Genomic DNA, 22,838 nt, shown 5'->3' on the forward strand with positions numbered 1-22,838 from the left:
CTAACTTGTTTTTGCTCTCGGGTCCTACCCTATCTCAACATTAGACCAGAGTGTTTTGCCAAGATACCGCAGTTATCGAGAGGTCACAGAAAGCCAGACACAAGCCCAGTCAGGCGATGAAGGTGTTTCTCCTCACCAGCACTGCTTCTCCTGCCTGCAAGCCTGGCCCTCGTGCATCTGCAGTTGGGCTCAGAGGAACGGTGGCAGCACCCATACCCAAACAGCAGTTCTCCTCTCCTGCCACGCGCGTGGCACACGGCAGTGCACATCTGACGGTGTCCCCACGAGCACATCTGCGTGCCCGCCTCCTCCTGGCCCTTGGCAGATGGGCCACGAGCCGCAGCCAGAGCACGAGGAACAGGGTCAGAGCCACCAGCCCAGGACCGAGCAGGACACTCGACCCCAGGCTGCGGGACACCCTGCTGAAATTGGGAAGATCGGGTCTGCGCTGCAGTCAGTGCCACCGGAGGGAAAGCGGGAAGCCATGCCCTGCCCCGCAGCACCCGGCCACCTGGTGTCATTGGGAAGGGCACGGAGCGAGCACCTGCAGCACACTCCTAGTGCAGCAGCCAGCCTAGGGGCCTCGCTCCTGCCCAGGGTTAAGATGCTAGAAAAAACCACAAGTCTGAAACAGTTTAACACAGGACAAAAAAGGCACATTTTAATATGTACAGCAATGCATTTGGGCTATAAATTTACCCAACACAACTGAAAAAAAAAAAAAATCCAAACTATGCTTTTATACTTATTCCATAGTATCAGCCTCATTCCTAGCCACCTACCTTTCTCTGCATCTCTGAATGCTGCTATATACACACACAAACAAACAATTACGTCATGAATGTTCATTTAGGCTCCCAAGTTCAAGTAATAAAGTTCAAACTTGCATAGCATCTTATGCCACTCAGCCATAAACAGTTATGATTGCATATTAGCTGGAGCAGCCATCTCTTTCAATTCAGCCAGTTTTGGCTGGCCACCATTTATTTTTATTTTTAATCCTTGAGTCAGAATGTTTCCTAAGTCACCAGCCCTGAGGGATGCCACAGACTTCGAAATGAACCTCTCGCTGTTGTTAAGATCCTTTTAAACCAGAAATTTAGAGTGTTGTCAAGAACAGTTTTAAAAATGTAATACTGTTTATTTTGCTTCAAAAACATTTCAGCATTCTAAACATACAAAAAAAACAGAACGTTGCAAATTTGTTTAAGTACAGAGTGTTTTTGAACTTCAGTTGCTGCACTGGCTCTTCACTGAGTTGACGATGAAGAGATGTCTACAGTTTCAGTTTAAAAACTACCGCACTTAACTAAAAAAATCCGTACACTTCTCATGCCAGCTGAACCCCCTTCCACAACTAAGAATGGCAGCAGAATGCTATTTCACTATATACAGAAAGACAACTTTAAGCTAAATGGACGCCCACTGTAGTGTAAATAGATCTACCCTCACAGTGCATGCTTCGGGCCATGGCACCCCGGGGAACGTACGGCCTCTCCAGTAATCACTGCTCCTCTAAGGCATCATAACTCTAAGCATGTACCACAAGAATCTGTCTAGTTTTTACAAACTATAGATATGTACAGTTTATAACCCAGGATTTTCTAGCCAATAACCATATAGTAACACCACCTTACAAATTAAAAAAATGCTTGAAACATTTTTAAATGCTTTGTTACACCAACAGCAAAGTGCACAGAGTTAGGAGAACACTAGAGGGCCTTTTCATTTTAAAAATGTTTGGAAATATGTACAACTTTGATACAGTTTCAGGGTGCTCATTACACCCATGGCCACTTCATGTAAACCAGTTACAATTTCTAGAGCACTTTTAGAAACTACAACGCGATCGGAATCCAAATTTTTTCTTTTTTAATTAAGCCTAATAAGGGCAAGAGACACCATCTCAAATAAGAGGTGCTGCATTTACGGTGTTTCCCCTACTCTATGGTATTCACATGGAGACAAGTATTGTACAGTTTTATTCGTCATCATCATCTTCATCCTCCTCTTCTTCATCCTCCTCCTCCTCTTCGTCTTCTTCCTCTACCTTTTTCCGAGCAGCTTTGGTTGCCGCTCCCTTTGCGCCATCAAACTTTCCTTTAGACTTGTAGTCTGCAACATCCTGCAAAGTCAAGGGGATGTCTTAATTTGCTCTAAGTGCCAAACACCCAGCATTTGCACAGCGGTGCGTGTTAGTGGAGGGGACTGTCTTCCTGCAGCCGCAGCCCCAGAGGGCAGGCAGCCCTGCGCCCCACACTCATCGTTACTTGTCTGAGGGTAAGGGAAGCCAACCTCTGGTCACTTTCCTGCTAGCAGGACATAGCTCCCCTAACTGCATGGCAAACTCTCTGCTGAAGCTACAGGTGTGCTTTGCCTGGGGACGTTCCTCCCTGCCGGAACGCACCTGTCTGCTTCTACCCAACTGCAACCCGAGGCACATCCACTGCGAGAGCTGGGCCCTGCATCACGCCGAGAGTGCCTAACTGCAACAGCTGCGGGCAGCAGAGCTCCCACTGCTCAGCTCTGCCTGTCACACACAGGCACCAGCGAAGGAGAGACGCGTTACAACAGCCTTACCTTCTCGTACTTCTCCTTCAGCTTAGCGGCCTTATTGTTATAAGGCTGCTTTTCACCATCGCTGAGGTTGTTCCACATTTCACCAAGCTTCTTTGCTACATCCCCAATGGATATGCCAGGGTTTGTGGACTTGATCTTGGGGCGGAACTCTGAGCAGAACAGGAAGAAGCCAGACCTGGGGAGAAGCACCAGAGGACAGTGAGCAGCACAGCAGCACACCCTAGCAGCAGCCCCTCCCTGTCCCGCAGCACAAAATCCTCACCTACACCTACGAGTGGACAACAAGTTGGTTTTTTAATTACTATTTTGTAGTATATAATTTGATTTCACTGTGGGCCAAACTTGCAGCCTTAAACCTTATTTTGTTTCTATTAAGCGTTTTCTATCCCTGTCCCCCTGCAATTCCATCTTCAATGTACAAGCCTCACTGCAGGCCTGCTGTCCGCATCCTTCACCACCATGATTTTAAGAGCACTGAGTATCGACAGCTCTGTCAGCACTCAACATGCTCAGGGTTACAGGCAGCCCAGAAGACCCACAAACACTTTCACCACCATCAGTACTTCTATACCCGCAGTATGTCCCACTGACTTCTTTTGTGGCAAACAACAGGCAAGTAGTAAGCACTGCAAGATGAAGCACAGTAACACTCTGCAGGCCATGCCTCAGGTACTTACGGTGGTCGCTTTGGGGCGTTGGGGTCCTTCTTCTTCTTGCCACCCTTAGCTGGGCCATAGTCTTTCATTTCTCTATCATATCGTACCTTATCGGCCTTTGCCATTTCATCAAATTTAGCCTTCTCCTTGCTTGACATGGTCTAAAAAACACACAAAAAACACAAGACACCAAGCCATGTGATCACCCAATGTTCAATAGCTGGCAAACTTTGAGTACACAAGCCAACACACGCCAAGTCAACAGGGCCATTTCAGAATGTGTTTGTTTTCTAAGGGACCACTGTGGGGACCAAGGTCTGGCCAGGGCAGCGGCCACAGCCAGCACTGTGTGAGGGAGGTGGCCAGGTTGGCACAAGAGCTCACAGCTGTTTAGGGGGCCAGCAGCAGAACATTAGGCAGGAACGCAGCATACGGACCAGAGCAGCAGCAGCATCCCCCTCTGCCCTCAGATGGGCACAGGCAACACAAGCAGATAACAGGACCAGTCATCACTTCAAATTAAGGTACCTTCCACCTCTCCGAGCACTTCTTAGAGAACTCTGCAAAGTTGACAGGAACCTCTGGGTTCTTCTTCTTGTGCTCCTCACGGCACGTCTGCACAAAGAAGGCATAGGCAGACATCTTGCCCTTGGGCTTCTTCGGGTCACCTTTAGCCATCCTGACTCTGTGGGGCAGAAGGGAGAATGGAACGTGTGAACTTCAGAACACCTGAGTGCATGCACAGCATGCACCTGTTTGTACATAAACGCCCCCAGAAACAACCTGCCCTCACTCACACCTCTCCTCCCACAACACCTCCTGCCGTCTCCCACATGGCTCTGCAATTATTCTTCCTCGGGCTTGTGCAGCAGACCCGAGCCAGGCAGAACCCATCACAACCAAAGTTTTACATCCATATGTTTACATTATGCCAAAGAACGGGAGCCGGGCCATTAAGCTCACATATTACTGCCCATAAAGCACTACTCGGAACCCAGTACGAGGTGTTTGAATTGGCCTCCACAGCAGAGCTTGAGCCACACGTCCGGCACCAGCTACGCCTCATCCCCTCAGCAGCCACATCCCCACCTTGGGGGCAGCCCCAGGGCCACACAGCTCCCAGTCCACACAGCAGGGTACGGGGTGGATGCGGGCAGGTGAGCGCGGCAGCCAGCACAAGGCTGGGAGCGGCAGGAGGCTGGGTGTGAGGAGCTCGCTTCGGACCGATCGCCCCCATCTATTTGTTTTTCCCTCGGGCAATAAAACTAATCCCGCAGCAACGCTCCCTATTCACGGCTTTCCAACGGTTTGAACACCCGACTTTTATTGGCGCAACACGGCAAGGTGCCGGCGCGGGGCCGGAGGGCCCGGCCCGCCGCTGCTGGCGCTCGGGGCCGGCGGGGCGAGGCGCGGGACGGGAGGCGCGGGGCGGGCCGCGGCCTGGCCGCGAAGTTCGGGGCGCGCAGGCCCGGCGCGTCCCGGCTTCCTCCCGCCATCTTCCGCCCCCGCCACCAAGGTCACCGGCGGCGGCCGCGGGCACCTGCGGCGGGGCCGGGCCGGCGGCACGGCGGGCGGGCGGAGGGGGCAGCGGCGGCGGACACCGATAATTCATCTTCCATTTTGTGCGCCGCCTCCCGATGAAAGAAACTGCCCCTGAAATACGGCGGGGCGCCGGGCGGGGGGCGCGGGGCGGCGGCGGGGAGCGGCGGGGCGGCGGCACGGCCCGCGGCGGCACGGCCCGGCTCGGAGCGGGGAGCGGGAGCGGCGGCAGCGCCGCGCGCCCGGGCCGGCCCCGCTCGCTAAGATGGCTTCTGCCGGCGCCGCGCGCTAACAAAGCCGCGCTCCCCCTCCGCCGCGCTCTGCCCCCGCGCCCGCCGCCCCCGGCCTCGGCCCCGCCGAAACACCGCCCCCGGCGGGAAGGGGCTCCGGGGCGGCCCCACGGGCGCGGGGGCGGCGGGGCCGGGGCGCGGAGCGGGCTGGCGGCGGCCCCCCCCCCCCCCAGCCTGCCTAGCGCAATGCTCTGTAACAAAGGCTCCCGTGCAGCCATTATAGCCGCGGCTCCGCTCCTCCGCGCCGCGAGAAAAAAGTGCCGCGAGCCTCCGGGCGGCCCCCTGCATGCCAGCCGAGGGCGACGGGCGCCGGGGGGGGGGGACGGCCCGGGCCGAAAGCGAAGGGTTTGGGTCCGCGGCGGGGCGTCGGGGGGGAGCGCTCCCCCGCCGCGACCCCCTCCCGCCGCCGCACGTCTTTCTTCCCCGCGCCGCGCTCCGGCGCCAGCCATGTTATGCGCGGCGGGCACGGCGCCGCAGCCGCCGCGAGCGCGGCCTCACGAGCGGCCCGGACCGGGCCGGGGAGCGGCGACGTGGGCGGACGGAAGGGATCGGGGCGCCGGAGGCGGCGGCCGCGGTCCCGGTGCCGGGCCGGGCGCAGCGCGGCTCCCTGTCACTGCCGGAGCGACAGCCATGTTAATGCGGAGCCCGCGGCGGCGCGGCGCGGCGCCGCGCGGCTGCAACTTTCCCCCGCCGCGCCGCTCCCACCCGGGGCACACGGCCGGGGCCGCGCGGCAGCAAGCGGGCGGCGGGAGGATCCCGGCCCGGGCGGGACGGGGCGGCGGCGGCGCGGAGCAGCAGTCCCGCGGCCGGCAGCGGCCCTACGGAAGGAGCGGGTGGGCGCGGGGCGCCCCGGGGCGCGGGGGGGGTCCCGGCGGGACAGCGCGGAGGGACGGGTATGGGGCAGCCGCCGCGCCCCGCTCCGCCCGCGGCACCACGCCGCGCGCCATGCGTCCCGGTCCCGCAGCGACCCGCGCGAGGGGAGAAAGTTTTGGGGAATTCTTTTTTTAATAAGAAAAAAAAAAAAAAAAGCATGAAAAAAAGCGGAAAAAAAAAAACGAAAAAAAAAAAGCCCCGGTACAGCGAGAGGAGAAGGGCGAGAGCGCGGGGCAGGGCGGGGCGCGGCGCACAGGGGGCAGCCGCCCCCCGAAAAGTTGCGGCGGGGCCGCACGTACCTGTATTGTTCGCGGCAGTGTGGCAGGAGCTGAGCGCAGGGCACGGCGCGGGCTCGGCGCGGCTCAGCCTCGCGTTGGCTGCCTACGAGAGCGGCCTGATTGGCTGCGGGGCTCCGCCGTTTAAAACAACCTCCTCGCCCGCCGATTGGCGCGCCGCCTCATGAATATTAAGCGTGGCAGCGCGGCGGTTGGCGGGCGCGGGTGAGGTCATTTGTTCAAAACGGGCGCCCGCCGGGGAACGAGGAACGCGGTCCGGCGCTCCGGGGAGGTGATGGGGCGCGCCCCGATAGAGCTAATCCCACCACGTGGCCGCGGCGACCCCGCTATCTGGGCGTCCCTCAGAAGGACGGGATCGAGTACGGGGCCGCCCCCACCGTGGGGGCTCTTGGCGGCGCCGCGCTCTCTGCCCCGTTTAGGAAGCGGTCCGCAAAGCAGCGCGGCGCGAGGGAGGGCAGCGGGGCTGCACAGATGAACGGAGAGCCCCAGCTGCGTCGCGGGGTGCAGCCGCCTCCAGCAGCCGCTCCTCGGTGGCTCCTGCCTCGGGGCCGCGAGGGCCCGATGCCCGCTTCGCTGTCTCCGTCTGCAAAGTTAGGTTCTGTCGGGCACGGCAGCGGGCGAGCTCCGTCCCGCTGCTGACAGCCGCGCGGGGCAGGAGGGGCTGCCCGGCAGCACATCACTGGCGCCGGTAGCCGCTGCTCCGCATCTCCCGGCACCGACCCGTCGGAGCGGAGCTAGCACCGCACGGGCCGGCTGAGCGCCCAGAACCCCAACACGCGCCCGGGGCCGAAACTAAGCCAGCGCCAGCCCACGGTATCCCGCTGCCTTGAAAGAAGGGGCAGCTTCCTCCGCCGGGCTGCCTCTGGGGCCGGCTCGCAGAACCGAGCTGTTGATCTGGAGCTGGGGTGGAAGGCGCGTACAGATAGCCAGAAGGAGCGGTTGTCCTCTTTAAGGAACAGATAGTGACAAGGAGCCCCGCCAGGCAGCGGGTTCATCGCGAGCCCTCATAGCACGCAGCCGCAGGTTGACTGTGCTGGAAGAGATCACATCAGAACGCCCGATGAGACACAGCCACGCGAACCCTCCTGTGTGCTGACCCTCTGGGAAGGCCCAGTGTTTCACAGAGAATTTAGCCAAAGTCCTGCTCCTTCTCGGCCCAAACCCAGCTGTCATCTGACAAATTCTGAAGCTGCCGAGGTCTGCAGTGACCTCCCGTGCTGCCCTAGGCCCTGCAGAGTGCCTGCAGAACCAGCCCAGCTCTCCTCTCGCCCTAGTTCCATGTTCTCGAACCAAAAGCTTAAAACAAGGGGCTCATTCATAACCATTAATGAGCCTACCTCAGGGACTGTATTCTGTAGCATCATCATAAAATAACATAAGCAACACTACTGCAGGATGATCTCTTTGTAGCTGACAAACATCCCTCTCACCTATTTTTAGGGATACTTTAAAAAGCATTTCAAACTAGTTGAATAATTAAGTTTTTTTTTTTTTTTTCCTTTGGCTCTGCAGTTCTATGGTTTTTTTGCTCTGAAACACCTTTCTAGAGTTATGACCGGCCTATAGAGCACACCAGGCTGGAGCAGCCTTGCCCTTTACTTCCCAAGCATCCCTCCCATTTCTCATAGGCCAAGAGAAATAGTTCCTGTTATGCTTGTTTTAGGAAGGTCAGGGAAATTCTGACAGCTGGTCAAGGGGCAAAGGAGATATTTTGGTAGCTGACGGACAACCGGGTGGAAGGCTTTGTCCCAGCACTCGCAGCATAGTTTTGAAAGCATTGGAGGGCTGAGTAACAAACAGGTGAACGTAACACCCTAGGAAACACACCTACTCACCCCCAGAGCTGCCACTGCCAAAACAAATCTCCCCCAAGTGCCCTATGCACGATGCACTGCACCTGGCCCAGCGTCTGAGCACCTTCCTGTGGTGCACTAAGAAAGCAGCCCAGAAAATTAGCTGAGCAAACTTAACGTTTTGCCACAACACCTTCCAGGCCACATGATCCCGCTTCCTCCCACAGCCTGGCTCTGGCACCTGAGCCCTGAGAGCCAACATAGCTCACTAACCTCACAAAATCGGAGCCCCACGCTTCACCTTTCTTTCTCAGATGAATTTTTTGCTGGTTTAGTGAACCAAACCAATGTAACAGGGAGTTGGGTGAGTCCCAGAGCCAAGGTGGTGAGGCTGTGCACAGCTGAGGTGCAGCTGTGTACAGCCAGGATCAGACTGCAACTGTTTGGATGGCAGCTCATCCAAGGACCAGCTCTACTCTCCTGCCCAAACGCATCTTAACAAAACATCCATGTCTCAGTAACTGGGATGAGGAAAGGGAGGGAGTCATTCCGTGTCTCCCAAGAAGTATGACTTTGGCAGTTGTTAGGATTTTCATATATATATTTCTTTAATACAAACTATCACGTCCTTATGCTATAGTAAACATGAGAAACAATCCAAAACTAGAATAAACACCAGGATGCCTGGCTCTTGAAAGGCTTGCAATGATCCCAGGATGCAAAGAAAGCTCAGTGCACACCCTTCAGAAAGGGTGACCTGACCCCCACAGTTGCTACAGACAGGCTTTATTCTGCAAATATATGCTACATTTTCAAGCAAATGTAAGCCATACTCTGCATTCCACAGCAAGACCCAGGTCAGACAGTACCTAGAGCGTAAGTAAGGACTGAGACATAAAATTGAAGGTGAGGTACCATAGCAAGCAGACAGCTTCAAACACTTGCTGACAAGACTGACTGCAAAGCCTTGTCCCAGCTGGCACTGCCAAGCACCGAAGGCTTCCTTTCTCTGTAGGTTGTGTTGGTGCTTTCCAGGAAACAACAGAGCTGCAAATTGTTGAGGCCAAGTCAATACCTGCCAACACGGAATGACATCTCCTCCTCAGTTAGAGATGATTAGAACTGGGAGGCTGCTGTGAAAGAGTCAGGGAGCTACTGAGGACTCCTTTAACAAATCAATGGATTATACGCAGATACAGAAAAGCCATCCACAGTTACAAATGAAATTCTTTCTTCTGCTCCCCAGAAATGCCTGAGGTCTAGGTTAAATTCACCTGTTTTCAGCCAACAGCTGGACTTGTCTGAACACTACACAGCTTGCTGGGGATGGGCACCTCAGCTCTGTCTGTCCTACTCCAGTCATGTCAGGTTGCTAATGAAGTATGGCCCACCATGTATTTAAGCCCTTCAAAAATCAGAAGTGTTGAAAGGGTATTTGTGGAAGTGCTCATGTGATGTGTGGAATATGGAAACTGCATCTTCACCAGCACAAGTTCCATGGTTCAGCCAGCCATTCTTACAACGCACCTCGACCCCTTCTCATTGGTGAAAGCATGAACAGCTCAGAGGGATCTCACAGGACAACAGAATATGAAAGATTATTCCCCTAGATGTTCAGCGACCTTCCCAATCTGCATCCAGCTTGCCTCAGTGCAGAATGTTTGCCTGACACTGATTTCCACTTGACCTCTTTGCCACGCTTTGCTCAGCAGTTGGGATGATTTCAGCCCAGTAGGTTTAAACTGGTGCCTTGTCTTTGTTGGATTTGTCCAACAGGGGTCAGAGTGCAGCATGCTGCTTGTGTTGGCCATCCTGATCACATGTAGCATCACCCATAACACTGACAAGGTGCAGTGGGTCACAGGAACAAGACGAGTACACGTGCTTGCTGCTCACAGGGTGAAGAAGTTCACGAATACACTTCTGGTAAATATTCAGTCCTATCAAACATGTAACTCCATTCCTGTGACATGTTTATTCAAGCAACCTGGATATCCAACATCAGCATGCCGAAGATATGCTCGAGGCTCCTGTAGAAACACCAGTGGGAACTGCCCACCTCCGCTGGGGGTTACAGGTGCTGGTGAATGGTCCCTGCCATGGGACCTGTCCCGGGCTTGAAGGTTCACAGACAGTGTCACCCCAGCACACCAGCTCTGTAAAATGCTTCTGGTACAGATGCTGCAGTCCCAGCGTATCGCAACATGCTCCTTACGGCAGCGTGTCAAAACTGCCCTGCTCTGAGCTCTTCCCACTGTGGTTGGAAAGCTGCAGTTTTAGCGGTGTAATTACAACCATTTGGCACTTGCACTTCTGTCTGGATCGCATCTCTGCACAACCCTTACCCACTGGCAAAGTCCTCTAGTGAAGACTTGACCCGAATGAAAAGGCTGATATACACATCCGCGGGGTGCTGCCAGTAATTAGAAATGAAGGGGGGGAAATCCCTCCTAGGAACCTAACAAAGCCAGGAAACCTTTTTAAGCAAAACCAGCCTATCAGAGTGACAGAGCTGACATTTAAGGTTGGATGGACAATAGCGACAAGAAAAGTGTTAAATGACCTGTTCATCTCAACAGCATATTCATTAGGCTAGTTAGGGAGCTGTTTCAAAAGCCTTCAGTCTGGACCTAGCCTCTTCCATCTCTGACCTTCTGTGTTAACATGCAGTAGACATGAAGAAGGTCAGTTAACCATTCTCTAACTGGTATAGTCGAAAGCTGTAGGCTAGAGATTTTCCCTATAAGAATGTATTTATTTATTACATCAGGAGTTTGACTTCGGTAAAAATGAGGAGCAATCCACTCCTATCCGTGTGAAACTCCCACTCTTGCAATATGTGAAACTTCCACGCATGGATTTTCTTATGCCCATGGTCTCTAAAGTTGAATTCCAAGTCCTGTAACGATTGTAAAATATTTGTAATTGTTCACTGGGATCTCAGCCAGTGAGAATATTTCCTCTCTAACCTATTAAAAACAAAGAGTTATCTTAAATACACGCTGAAAATAGAAAATAAAATTAGCAATAGCGTTTAAGGAGCTTGCCAGCACATAAGTTCAGAGAGACAGAGGTTAATCTGATCCCACTTCAGCTCTAGGAAACCTAGTGCTCCAACAATTAAAATATTAGACCAGATGAACAGACGACCCTCCAACCCCAATCCCCCAGTGGGGCGGCACAGCCTGTTATCCTGCATAGCCACATCCCATTAAGCTGACACCTCTGCAGGAGTAGGATACATTCCCAGTTGCACACACAAAATTAATTATTGTCAAATGCGCTTCATGGGGACTGAGGTGAGAAATACAAGTTAGAAAAACTGACAGTCATATTAGGCAGCAGTTCAAAACCTCCTTGCAGTGCAAATGCTGGTAAGATAAACAGAAACTCAGGGCTACCTTTGCAGGTGGGTTCCCCCGCTTCTCGTCACATTGTTCCTTCTCTTGGCTTTCTCTTCATCTCCCTCTCCCTTCTTCCCATCTCTTTTTGCTTCCCTTCACACCTCAGAGCTGGCTGTTTCCCAGCACAAGCTGCCAGGCAGCACAGGGGTGGCAGCAGGCACCTTGCTCCTGCACACCTGCTCCGGGAGATTGGCCGCCGCAGCACAGCACCTCCCACGCTGCCAGATTCCTGGAAATTGCCTGTCCCCTCATGCTGCCTCCTTACACTCCTTGTGCCTCTCTGTTCCCTCACCTAACACATTCTTCCCTCCACAACACGCTTTGCTCAGGTATCTCCTCCCATGCTCGGCTACCAGGGAACCACGTGCTTCCATGCCTCTCTTTTTTAAAGAGGTTCTACCCAAACCCCCGTGACACCAGCGAGCAAACTCCCAACTCCTCCAGCTTCATAAGGGGTTTTCTGCTTTCATATAACACCACAACAGAAATTTAAAGGTATTGGAGGGGAGAGAAGGGGGGGAAATAAATAAATAAATAAATAGCACCTACCTACCTACCCCACCAAAGCCAAACACTAAATTAAGCAGCCAGGACAACTGGAGATGGGACAAACAGAAACACTTCCCAGTCTCTGATGCTGTTGCTATGAGAGCTGGTTTCAGAACATCGGATATCTGTTTCCAAAACCATCAGTGTCCCCAGCCCACACCCACTCCCCCAGGTAACACCTGGACCAGGAACGCATCCTTCTTTCCTTAGCCACCCCACCACTGCCCATGTGTCAAACAAGGACTAGGCCAGTACACGGCATGCAGACCATCATCCATCAAAACCACTAGTGTTCAAACTGAGGAACCGTTCCACAAGAGGCAGGCCCCTGGTGCTACACTACCTTGCAGCACACTTCTGAAGGAAGCTCCGAGTCTGGCCATAGCCTACTGCTGGTGTGTAACTCAGCTACAGGCACACTGCCTGTGTGCCAGCGCTGTGTGACTGCTGGGGTCAGGAGCGATGCACGAACTCCTTGGTCAGGGAGGAGGAAGCAGCTCTCTCCTTCAGAGCTGTGGGCTGAATTAGATGCAACAGGAGGTTGTGAGGTGACAGCAGCCCATGGGAAATACACTGCCCACACTGCAGAGCTTTAAGGTAGGTTAAAAATGTAATTGTCAGAAAGAACAGGCAGCACTGGTCCTGCAAAGGGGGAGGCTAAAGCGCTTTTCTTGACCTGTAACCAGGGAGCACAACACTGCTCCCTGAGACCAGCTGTGGAGCTACAAAATGAGCCCACTACCTATATGCACTTATCCACATAAAACGCAAGGAAGAAATGCAAGCAAATTAATATTTACAGTTTAGGAGAACACAATTGTTTGTAAAAAGAACCTGCCAGGGTAATGCTGCACAGGATGGTTCTTGGATCCTCTTCAAAGGACTCGCTGTGCCAACAGGTAGGCAGAAAGACAAGCACTGGTTCAGGAAACCCCTCTGTATTCCTTAAGCTTTTATTCTCCCTTCCTTTTCTCCCCCATATTCTCTCTGTCCCCTATTTCCCCCCCCACGCCATAAATCTGTTCAGAAAATATCGCTTCCTTTTTGGTATCAGTTTGGTGCTATCATTTCACCATAGCAACAGGCAGAAAAGAGCAGCTCCAACAACTGGAGGCCGCTGGGCAGTTCAGGTAGGCCTCCTATGGCAGCAGACTTAAGTGACTGCACTTTTGAAAAACTGATCAGTTGCCTAACTCTAGATTTAATATGCTACAAGATAATACACACAGTTAACTAAATGTCACCAATTAGCCTATCAAGAAGGCAGGAATATTTTCAGTAACTGCACTTCATACGCAGCTACACTATAATCAAGGTGAGGTATGACAGCCTCCTGCAGATGCACTAAGCTACCTTTCCAGTAGTGCCTCACATCCTGGACATTGACACGGACCACAAATCCCATAGGAATACCCTGGTAAATCCCTTCATAGACATGTGTGCCGGCACAGGCCAGATTGCCAGAGCACCCAGGTGCAGAGGCTGAGCGGAAGATCACAGCTCCACGTTGCTCCTAGGCAGTGCCCAGCAATGAGCACAGGTCTGAGCTGAGACACAAGAGCATGAACAAAGCTGGTGAGCCTGAACCCTTCTGCCATCCCATGGAGGTACAACACTCAACAGGACAGGAGGGAAGTAAAAGCAACAGGATGGTGAAGCAATGAAGAAGAGAAGGGGAGCACTGCAGTGCACAGCTGGGACTTCCATGCAGGTATCTGCACTGGTGAAAAGCGTGCATTTCCCCTCCATGCATGCTGGAGTCAAATAGTGTGACAATGTTAGCTGGTAGCTACCAACAGGTACATACACATTCTTGCTGATGGGGAAGGAGCAACTTATTTTGAAGAAAAAAAAATCTAATAAAGAGTTTACATTTCTGTCAAGTACTCCTGAATTATTCTTCTTGCTTTACATTTGTTTAACATCTGTTTTGTTAACACTTTTAATTCCTGTTTTGCATAGGAGTGTAGAAGCATTACAATGAGCAAACAAACACTTTCACTGCAACTGCTTGTTAAAGCAATATGGTTAGGGCGTGCACATTCCTTACAGACACAAATAGGTATGTGTACACACACTATGAACCATCATAAAGGAAAGTAAGCTTCCTCCCCACATTTGCAACTATTTCAACTTTCTTTCAGTTTTATTAAGCCATTTCAGGTTTAAAAGACATTTTCTATTGAAACCAAGGGTTCATATTGTATATCCATCATCAAAGATTCCACTGAAGTCAATTAACAAATTTTTTTTTATTACTTCTCTTATCAAGATAAAGGCATTTGATAAAATTCTTCCAAAACGTCTCAGCTTTGTTCTTTTCCCCAACTAAAAGTAGATGCCTTTCCAAGAAAAATAGCTTCGATCATAAAAGGAAGACAAACACACTGAAGAGATTAAAAGAAAAAAAGATATCAAAAACCTGCCAAACTTCCTTCCCTGTATCATTAGAGACACGGCACTTTCAGGATAGCAGCATCCCAGCATATGTGGCATTTAAAAATACCCAAATAATTTAGACTTCATACACTGGTGTCAAAATCTTGAGCTCCAGCTACAATAAGCCCAATTCAATGGAATTTCATAGATAAAACTCAAGAAAGAATTTGGCTTTGTGTTACTTACATATTACTAAGTCCGTAACACTGCTTGATGGGAGACAGTTTTTTCCCCACTATTTCATGAGTTGGTGAGAAAAAAAAATTAGTAATTAGAAATGTTTTTTTGCACAATCCTATTTTCCTTGAGGAGAAAGAAAAAATGAAGAGTAGTTATCTGGAAATGATATAGTTGTGTGGTCTTGCTGTGAAAATGGTACCTGTGCTCTCTAGTTCATCTTACACTTTTTTTTCCTGTTTTTCCATCAGCTCATTTGTTTTCCATGTGGCTGCTTGTATATATCCACAATTGTTTGCAGTTATCATATGTTGAATATTATTGTTATGTGCTCAGATATACTCCCAGCATGAAAATTATTTGAAAATGGGCGTAATGAGGGGAAAAACACAAACATCATCTGAGGAACTCACACAGTAGAGTGCTCAAGAGCTTGCTTTCAGATTTGCCTTCCCTGCCAAGAAAAGACATTGTTGTAGTGACAGCCAAGAGGCGTGTGTTGTAACAGGAAAATCATACAGGACACAAAAATCAAAACTCAATCACAGGCAAAAATCGAGGCAGCTGAGGAGCACATATACAGCACTGCTCCTTTCTCCCTCGCTCCCACCAGAAGTTGCAAGCGCCTGTCCTTCCCAAGGGGATGCGCCAGTGCCTGAAGCAGGGCAGCTGAGCATGCCCAGCCAGAGCCCTCCCAGCACTGGGCAGCAGCCAGCTTGAGGACCAGGAGCCCAGCCCAGGTCCCCTGTCCCTCTGTGCTGGGCTGGCTGCCCCAGGGCAGCCACTGCCCACCCAACAAACCACTTATCCCCACTCTCCCACCCTGCTCAGGAGAAGCAGTGCATGCACCACAGCCAGACTGCCTTGCTGGGGGTCTCTGTTGGCTGAAGAGCCAATGGTCCCTTCAGTCCCAGCCCATGGGTCTCCAGCACTAATTTGGCTGGACCCGGGCAGGTCATTGCCAGTAGGTCCACCAAGTGAAGAGCACAACTGCCCCGACCAACATAACCTCAAGCACCAGCATGACATTTTTGCTGTGTTACCATACCCACATTTTCACCCCCCAGAGGCTGGGCTCAGGGCTGACACCTATGCCCAGCCGAGGGCTCAGATGATGCCATGTGATTTCAGGATCAAGTGATTAAGTTGTCAAGTCAGTGCAGGTCAGACAAATCAGGTAAGACCCCCCACACACAGACAGTATTTCTGAATGGCAGGTTATACTCCTCAGCTGCCTCTGCTCCCAGCTACTAAGCCTTCCCTGTCTGTTGCAGTAATTCCACCAGCAGTGCTTACTACTACTACTTACCCTCTTAGAATAATCACACCTTACAGTACTTCTTGCAGCCTAATGTTTTACAATGAAACCTGAGCAGGTCTGAATAATCCTAACAGCAGTTCAGCAGCAGCACTCTCACAATTATTGTATAAAAGGTAAGTGTGCTCCTACTAGCTCTCCATTTAAATTTATAGTGATTGGTTCCATACAGTAATATGGTAAATGAGAAAATCTCACAGCCTTCATTTAAGAGGCCTGTAGTAAATAAGAAATGCCGAGGTTCGTGCGTTGGCCCCCAGCCTGTCAGCTCACTGTGCAGCAAGGGAATCAGGCTCCCTTTCCCAGCCAAGCATAAAATGCCGGGTGATATACTGCTCTGCGAGCACAACTGCAGCGACAGCAAGAGCAACTCACGCCGCTGGTCCTAAGGAAAGCTTCTGAGCAAGCCCAGGCTGGTACGGCTGAGAGAAATCACACATGCTCTCCTGCAGTGTGTTCCCTGCAATGCCCCCACATCTTTTCAGGGCTTAGCAGTGCGCTGTTTCCCAAGCACAAGGCTGCATGGAGTCGAATCCCTGATTAATTTGGCGCACAGCACTGTTACCATATTGAACAAAGGCTGCCAAATCCGTCAGATGTGGCAGGTACTGTATGAATTATTTTTTTCACAAGGAGGACAGACCTTGAGTGGGTTTTTAAACTATCTCCAGAGACTAAAGGCCAGACTATTATTCTGCATTGAGACTGCAGTGGAGACAGACCCTTGCTCATGAGATTTTAATTTCAGCAGCTGCATGAGTAACTTTAAAAAATATACCTTGGGTCTGACCCTGACTCTTACTGAAGTCAAAGCCAAGATCGGTGCAAGTCAATGGGAAAAAAGGCAAAATTCTGCTACAGAGAGCAAAATGCCTGGGGGTTACTCAATCCGATTCAGCTGAAAAGTTTGTCACTCCTGGGTGAAAATGCTGGTGGTGCCTCCTCCTTCAGTGGACACCTACACCACATTGGATAGAGGGAAACCCTTCATTGCCTTTACATCACCCACATGGCCAGGACCCTCCCTTGCCATGAGCATGCAACATCTGCTCTGGATGTGGAAGGAGGAAGATGGTGGATCCATGGCAGGGGCTGGAAGTGGGTGATCTTTGTGACCCCTTTTATTCCAAGCTATTCTATGAGTCTACCCTTCCATTTTTTTCTCATAAACACTCTTTTGCCAAGCCACGAACACACCTCCATCAAGCTGTTCCTCCAATGGCACTCAGCACCTTCACACTGCTACAGCACCTTCACTGAGACCACCGGGCCACCACCACCGGTGGGTGCCTCCCATCTGCCTGCAGGGAGCCCTGGGCACAGCTCCCCTTCCTCAGGGATGCTCAACAGCAGGTGAACAGATGGTGGGATCAGCCCAAGGGAACATGCTTGCTGCCATCAATGAAGATGGCCCTATGCTGTCACACAATGGCACGTGGGCCAACAAGGCCTGGCTTAGTGACTGGGGCAGTTTCAGAGCAGCAGGATGCTTGCAGAACCCCTGGGCCCACTCTAGGTCTTGTATGAGGGCTGGCACAATGAGCACATACCTAAATACAACAGCACGTATGGGATGAACTATCCCTAGCAAGAGTATGCACCCCAGCAAGGAAAAAAAAAAAAAAAAAAAAAAAAAAGACTCCCTGTTTTCCCCTCATTCCTCCCTCTCATAACAAATAACAAATTAACACCTCAACCTGTACAGCCCCGCTACCCACTGGCTCCACTGTGCCTGGGACAACTCTGTCCCCACACCCCAGCCACACAAGCAGCACAGTCTAAAGGGTGCTTAGGAGAAGAGGAAAGGTACTAGAGCAACCCTGAGAAACATTAGTCCTGCCAGCCCGTACAGCCTGTTCCCTCACACGCCCATGCAGGCCGCACTGCCAGGCTCTTCCCTCACTGCAGGACACACATTTGTTTTGAGGGGGAGAGAGCCACCATTCAGGGACACGTACCAGCCCGTGGCACAACCAGCCTGTGGCTATGGGCTACCTGACAATCACTTTGCTAATGCATTTTGAGACTCACCCCCTACTTAGAGAAATCCCCCCTACCTACATGAAGGGGCAAAGCAGAACCAGCCGGCTTGCATCACTCGAGCTGCACCAGGTGGGAGGATCAAAGGTGAGCCCCATGCAGGATGGGCTGTGCAGAACTACACTCATAGATCCATCTGTGGGAGAAGTTGCAGCCCCCTCCCCCTGCTCACAGCCCCTGTACTGACAGTTTGCCATTCTGGCGTATGCTCCCAGGGTGCCTTGCACATCTGCTGAACTAAGGTAAAACTGGACACTGCAGAGAGGTGATTTATATAGGGAACAGCGCTGTTGGAGAGCCCCCTCCCTGCTGCAGGAGCACGTACATGCTGTTCTTCACCTTCTCAAGCATCCTGCCTTTACAACCACTGTGGGTTTGGGGGAAGCACGCTGTGAGGACGGCAGCGCTCCCTCTGTTTCCAGTGCTCCACAGGCCCAAGGCACGTGGCTGCTGTGCTCTTCACAAAGGCTGAAGAAGGGCCTAGGCATCCCCAGTCCCTGCTACAGTCCCTGCATGCATTACCCCAGGGCCCATGTGCATGCAGCTTTCCTCCTGCAGGCTAACAGGATGCTGAGGGCTCCAGCCAGGCTGATCAGCTTGGCCACCTGGAGAGCTGACACAGTGGGAGAAGACAGAGAAAGAAGAGACTTTCCTTTCTCCATTTGTTAGGCAACAGGTCACACACACTTCAGACAGATCCCAAAGCCTGCCTCTACTCACAATTCCTCTCTTCCTTTCCCTGACACTTTCCTGACACATCCTCTTGTGCACTTTGCTTGGTTTTCGAAGTAACACTCCTCTCTGCTTGTTCTCCTTCCCACTCCCTGTCACTGGAATCCCGTTGCTGTCATCACACTCCCATCAGACTTCTCCTTTCAACGATGCATTTCCACGCTGTCTCTCCCAACTGTCACATACGCTTCTGGTTCAAACATCTGTTCCTCCCCCTCCCAGGGACGTTGCTCCAAACCGTGCTGCTTTCTGTCTGAATGGCAGGAGAGATGGATCTGGTTGTACACACGGCACTACACTACCATCCAGAGTGAAAGCCTTCTCTTCTGTGATTCAGTCACAGCAATCCCAAGGTTATAGGCTCAGTCTCTCTTCACTCTGCCAGGGTCAGAGCGAGAAGCACAGGACTAGCTTCCTGCAGCCTGGCTGCTCAGGAAACCAGTCAGGGAAGCAAAGGAGGGGGAATAACTGCTACCCCCTTCAGAACGGTCTGCACTACACTGTTCTGCAAGGGGAGAACAGATGCCCTGCAAAAACAACTTGACACAGTGATGGTCCAGAGAGTCCACACATTTCACAGTGCCAACAAGGCTGCGACTATTTACAGAACAACACGACTGCCCAGAGCCTAATAACATCCTTGACCAATGCTTTGCAAGGGCTTGCATCATGGTGTGGCTAGGCTGAGGTGCTGAATGCAGATGTGAGGGTTAGCCACTAAGCCCTGCGAGATGTGCTGCACTGCCTGATGTGCAGGGCAGGCTCGCAAGCATCTTAGGGCTCAAATGGAGCTTGTTTCCAGGTCACAGGCATCACAGTGCATGCACTGCTGGCTCTGCTAGCAGCCCTGATGTGCCCAGCCTCACAGACACGATCGGGCAATGAGGAGCACACAGCCAGTCCCCGGCCTCCCCACTGCTCTGCTCCACACTGGCTGGAAGCAGGACTGTTGTACAGTCTTGGCAGCACTTGTTTGTCTCGGTCCTTGGACAGATAAACAAAATCTAGGCCAGTGCAAAATCTCATGGTAGAAAACATTCCAGTCTTTGGATCCTTAAGTCCCCCTCCACAGCAGTTTGTATCACTAGGCAGAGATCGCAACTGAAGCAGCCAGGCTTTACCTAGGGAGCTTCTGCTTCTAGGAGGCAAACCTACGCTGTGCATCCACCATCACAGCAGCAGGGCTCCTCTGACACTATCCCTGCTGGCTCCATCTCAGTTGCTAGCGTATTCTCCTTAACCAGGCACACCACACAACTGCACAGGCAAACCTTTGATCAAACAGCAGAGCTGAACACAAACCATTTGAGATAATGCTTCACGCAGGTGAAGCGCCTCTTTTGTTATCAGTGCAGTCACTGATAGTCCCCCACCTTGCAGAGGAAAAAATTGGCCACCCAGACCTTAAGGCATGTCCTCAAACCAGATGTTGTAACTTAAGAAATGGAGGTTCAGAGGTGTTTTGTTAACAGTGAAGCTGGTGAGTTCTGATAGTAGTTGAAACTGCTGCAAAGAAACTGATATTTAGTTTCTATCCTATTCCCCTTTCATCTGCTTGTAAGTTTCTCAAACATATTCCTATTCAGGGTGAAATGTTCAGCGCTTGGTCTCAGCTCAGAGATGATTTCTTTTATTTCCCCCTGCAGTAACTGTGGGTAAAATACTAAATGCAGTAGATTTGGAGTTTAGGGAGTGTGAGTAATCAGATATTTCCCCCTTGTTTCCTCTGATACCATATGTTCCAATTGGAAATTTTACACTTGCATACTAGTAACTTGTAAAGGGTGGAGATTATACACTTCAAATGTTCTCACTGAGAGGCAGAAAACAAAACCAGATTTAACAAAATAATTGGTTCAACACTTTTAAGATGAGTTTGAAATATTCTGATAGTACTTTTCCCTTCCCTGGTGTCCCAGGAGGGACAAGTATACACGTTTCATTTTAATCTATGCACTATAATTTTAAGGATAGCTGACACAAGGTGGTGTTTGTTAAGACGGATCTATTTGCTTTGAAATCTAAAGAAGTTCAGCACTCACAGACTGCCAGAAGTTGCAGACCTATTATTCAATCAATTTTTGAGCTCTTTTGTGAAAATCAGAGCTCCCTTTAGCTGAACATCTCTCTCATTCAATGAAGTTTTCAGAATTCAGCATTCAGAAACCCAGCACCCTGACCTCACCCACAAAGTCAATTAAGTCACCTCACATGCCAAACCGTTGGGTTTTTTTCATCAAAGTCCCCTGTAGAAGACTGACAGCCCTCCAAATCCCACACAGACTTTGCACACCTATTTGTGTTCTACACATTATCAAAAATACACAGCAAATGAACTTTAGGCAGAGGCCCCTCCTGGTCACAACTGCTCAATGATTATTAAAATCCTGTCTGCACATAGATGATCACACGTGATCATTTCCAGGTGCAAGATTACTAATAGGATGGAGAGAGGGAACATCCCTCCTTCCTCCTCCCAGTAAGGCTGCTTTGCATGGGTGCCTTTTTGTATGTATCTGGGGAAGTACAGCTGCCCAGCCCGTCTTTTTTCTCCTGCTCCATCCAAGGTCCTGTTCACAGCCAGGAGCACCACCTCTGACAGCTCGCAGGTAACACGTAGCAAGTCAGGCAGCAGATCACAACCAAAACAGACTAGGCACTGTGACAGAGTAAAACAGCATGAAAAACAATTCTTGGGCCAAGGAAGCCTCACAACCTGAAACTCACCAGTCACATGGGCTGGCAGAATTAGAGGAAGCAGATGATGGCTCTTTTCCAATCCTGCTGACCAAAGAGACCCCACAGCCACCTGGAACACAGCAGGAGATGAAATCTCCTTGGCAAGCAGCTCCCAGCCTGTTCTCTGCCTCCATGGCATCCAGCACAAGCCAGCTGCACACCCAGAACTCATGATCAGTTTGCTCATTCAGCTAGTAGCATACCCTAACAATGCATGATTGTTACTCAAGTCCCACCTGCAGGCAAGGAAGCCTCCACACCAGCCCAGCAGCACTTTGGGATAGCTGGAGGCTCACCTCCCAAACCTCCTGGGTACAACTTCTTTACACCAGCCTCACAGTGTTAATTCAGCCACACTAGTTAATTCTACACCAGTGGGAGGGAGAGAATGATCAAGTCCTATGCCCTCACCTTCTCAGCCACCAGTACTTCTCAGATCTTCTTCAGACAGTGCTTTATTCCAGTTAAGCCGGCTCGTGCATCTTTAAGCCCCAGTCAGTCTTTGCTGCAATTCCTTGCAGCAACTTCTGGAAAGGTGTTTTCCCCCCTCTCCACTCCCCGCAACAAATGAGCTTGTCATTTGAAATATACTGCCAATGTGTTACATGTCCCACAGTGTTTGTGGTTATATTAGAAGTGTTTGTTTATAGCACCATAATTCAGCAATATCTTGATTACAGAAGAGATGGTGTTGTAACTCACTGTGGCTACACAGAACATTATTTTTTCCTTACCTTTAATGTAAAATGTTGATTTTTTGTCAATACACCAAAAGAAAAAAGTGCAGTTGTTGCTCTAGTAACTAGCTGCCTTGTAAACCATAGGATGTAAGGAATGCAAGGTGTTAATCGTTCCAAGGGCTGCTTGTGGTCAGGGATAAAAGTGAGGATGATAAAAGCTAGATCACGGAAAACACCTGGGAAGATGAAGTCAGCAGGGAGGATCACTGCCCCGCACAACATAATGCATCTCTGCACAGCGTTTCCTGCACGGGAGCAGGCCGAGATGCAGCACCCTCCCTGTCACGTACCTGTCTTGCCAAACAACACCGTTGTCCTGCTGACAGCTCCCGTTCTCAGGCTCCTCGCACGGCACCGCACCGCACCCAACGCGTCCCGCAGCGCCAGTCGTGCCGCTGCCGCCAGGCCGGAGCTCGGGCCCCGCGGGCAGGGTGCGCTCCGCCAGCGGCGCTGCTCCTGGCTCCTACGGGACCGAGCCTCTAGCTCAGCAGGGTGCGTGCTGGGAAGCAGCACGGAGGGGTTCCTTCTGCAAAAGGCCCCCAAGGAAGAAGGGCTGTACTGAGGGCTGCTCTCCGTGTCTCCTCGTGCCTCGTAACCTTTGCCATCTGTCTCCTCCCTTCCCCAGCACAGCCCATGCAAGCTGGAAAGCAAATAAGGCCGCTGCTGGATCTGA

The 22,838-nt window shown here is 51.4% G+C and overlaps 1 protein-coding gene across 2 annotated transcripts; it reads right to left on the reverse strand.

The window, feature by feature from the left end:
- Nucleotides 1–634: 634 nt before the first annotated feature.
- On the reverse strand, nucleotides 635–22,480 carry HMGB3 (high mobility group box 3). 2 transcript variants are annotated; one of them, XM_085230638.1, is made up of 5 exons: nucleotides 22,456–22,480; nucleotides 3,765–3,921; nucleotides 3,258–3,397; nucleotides 2,581–2,755; nucleotides 635–2,125 (listed from the first exon to the last, which is right to left on the reverse strand). In XM_085230638.1, the coding sequence occupies exons 2-5, from the start codon at nucleotides 3,912–3,914 to the stop codon at nucleotides 1,982–1,984; spliced, it is 609 nt and encodes a 202-aa protein (XP_085086764.1). In that variant the 5' UTR covers nucleotides 3,915–3,921; nucleotides 22,456–22,480; the 3' UTR covers nucleotides 635–1,981. The 2 variants fall into 2 exon arrangements, with proteins under 2 accessions (XP_085086764.1, XP_085086763.1); XM_085230637.1 differs by lacking the exon at nucleotides 22,456–22,480 and adding an exon at nucleotides 6,238–6,385.
- Nucleotides 22,481–22,838: the final 358 nt, after the last annotated feature.

Source organism: Meleagris gallopavo, chromosome 9 (assembly GCF_905368555.1).
Source record: "Meleagris gallopavo chromosome 9, MGAL_WU_HG_1.1, whole genome shotgun sequence".
Taxonomy (NCBI): domain Eukaryota; kingdom Metazoa; phylum Chordata; class Aves; order Galliformes; family Phasianidae; genus Meleagris; species Meleagris gallopavo.

Coding starts and splice junctions, on each gene's coding strand:
- HMGB3 (XM_085230638.1), bottom strand. CDS start 3,914: ATGGCTAAAGGTGACCCGAAGAAGCCCAAGGGCAAGATGTCTGCCTAT. Junction 3,398..3,764: donor AGTGCTCGGAGAGGTGGAAG/GTACCTTAATTT, acceptor TGTGTTTTTTAG/ACCATGTCAAGCAAGGAGAA. Junction 2,756..3,257: donor AACGCCCCAAAGCGACCACC/GTAAGTACCTGA, acceptor GCTTCTCCCCAG/GTCTGGCTTCTTCCTGTTCT.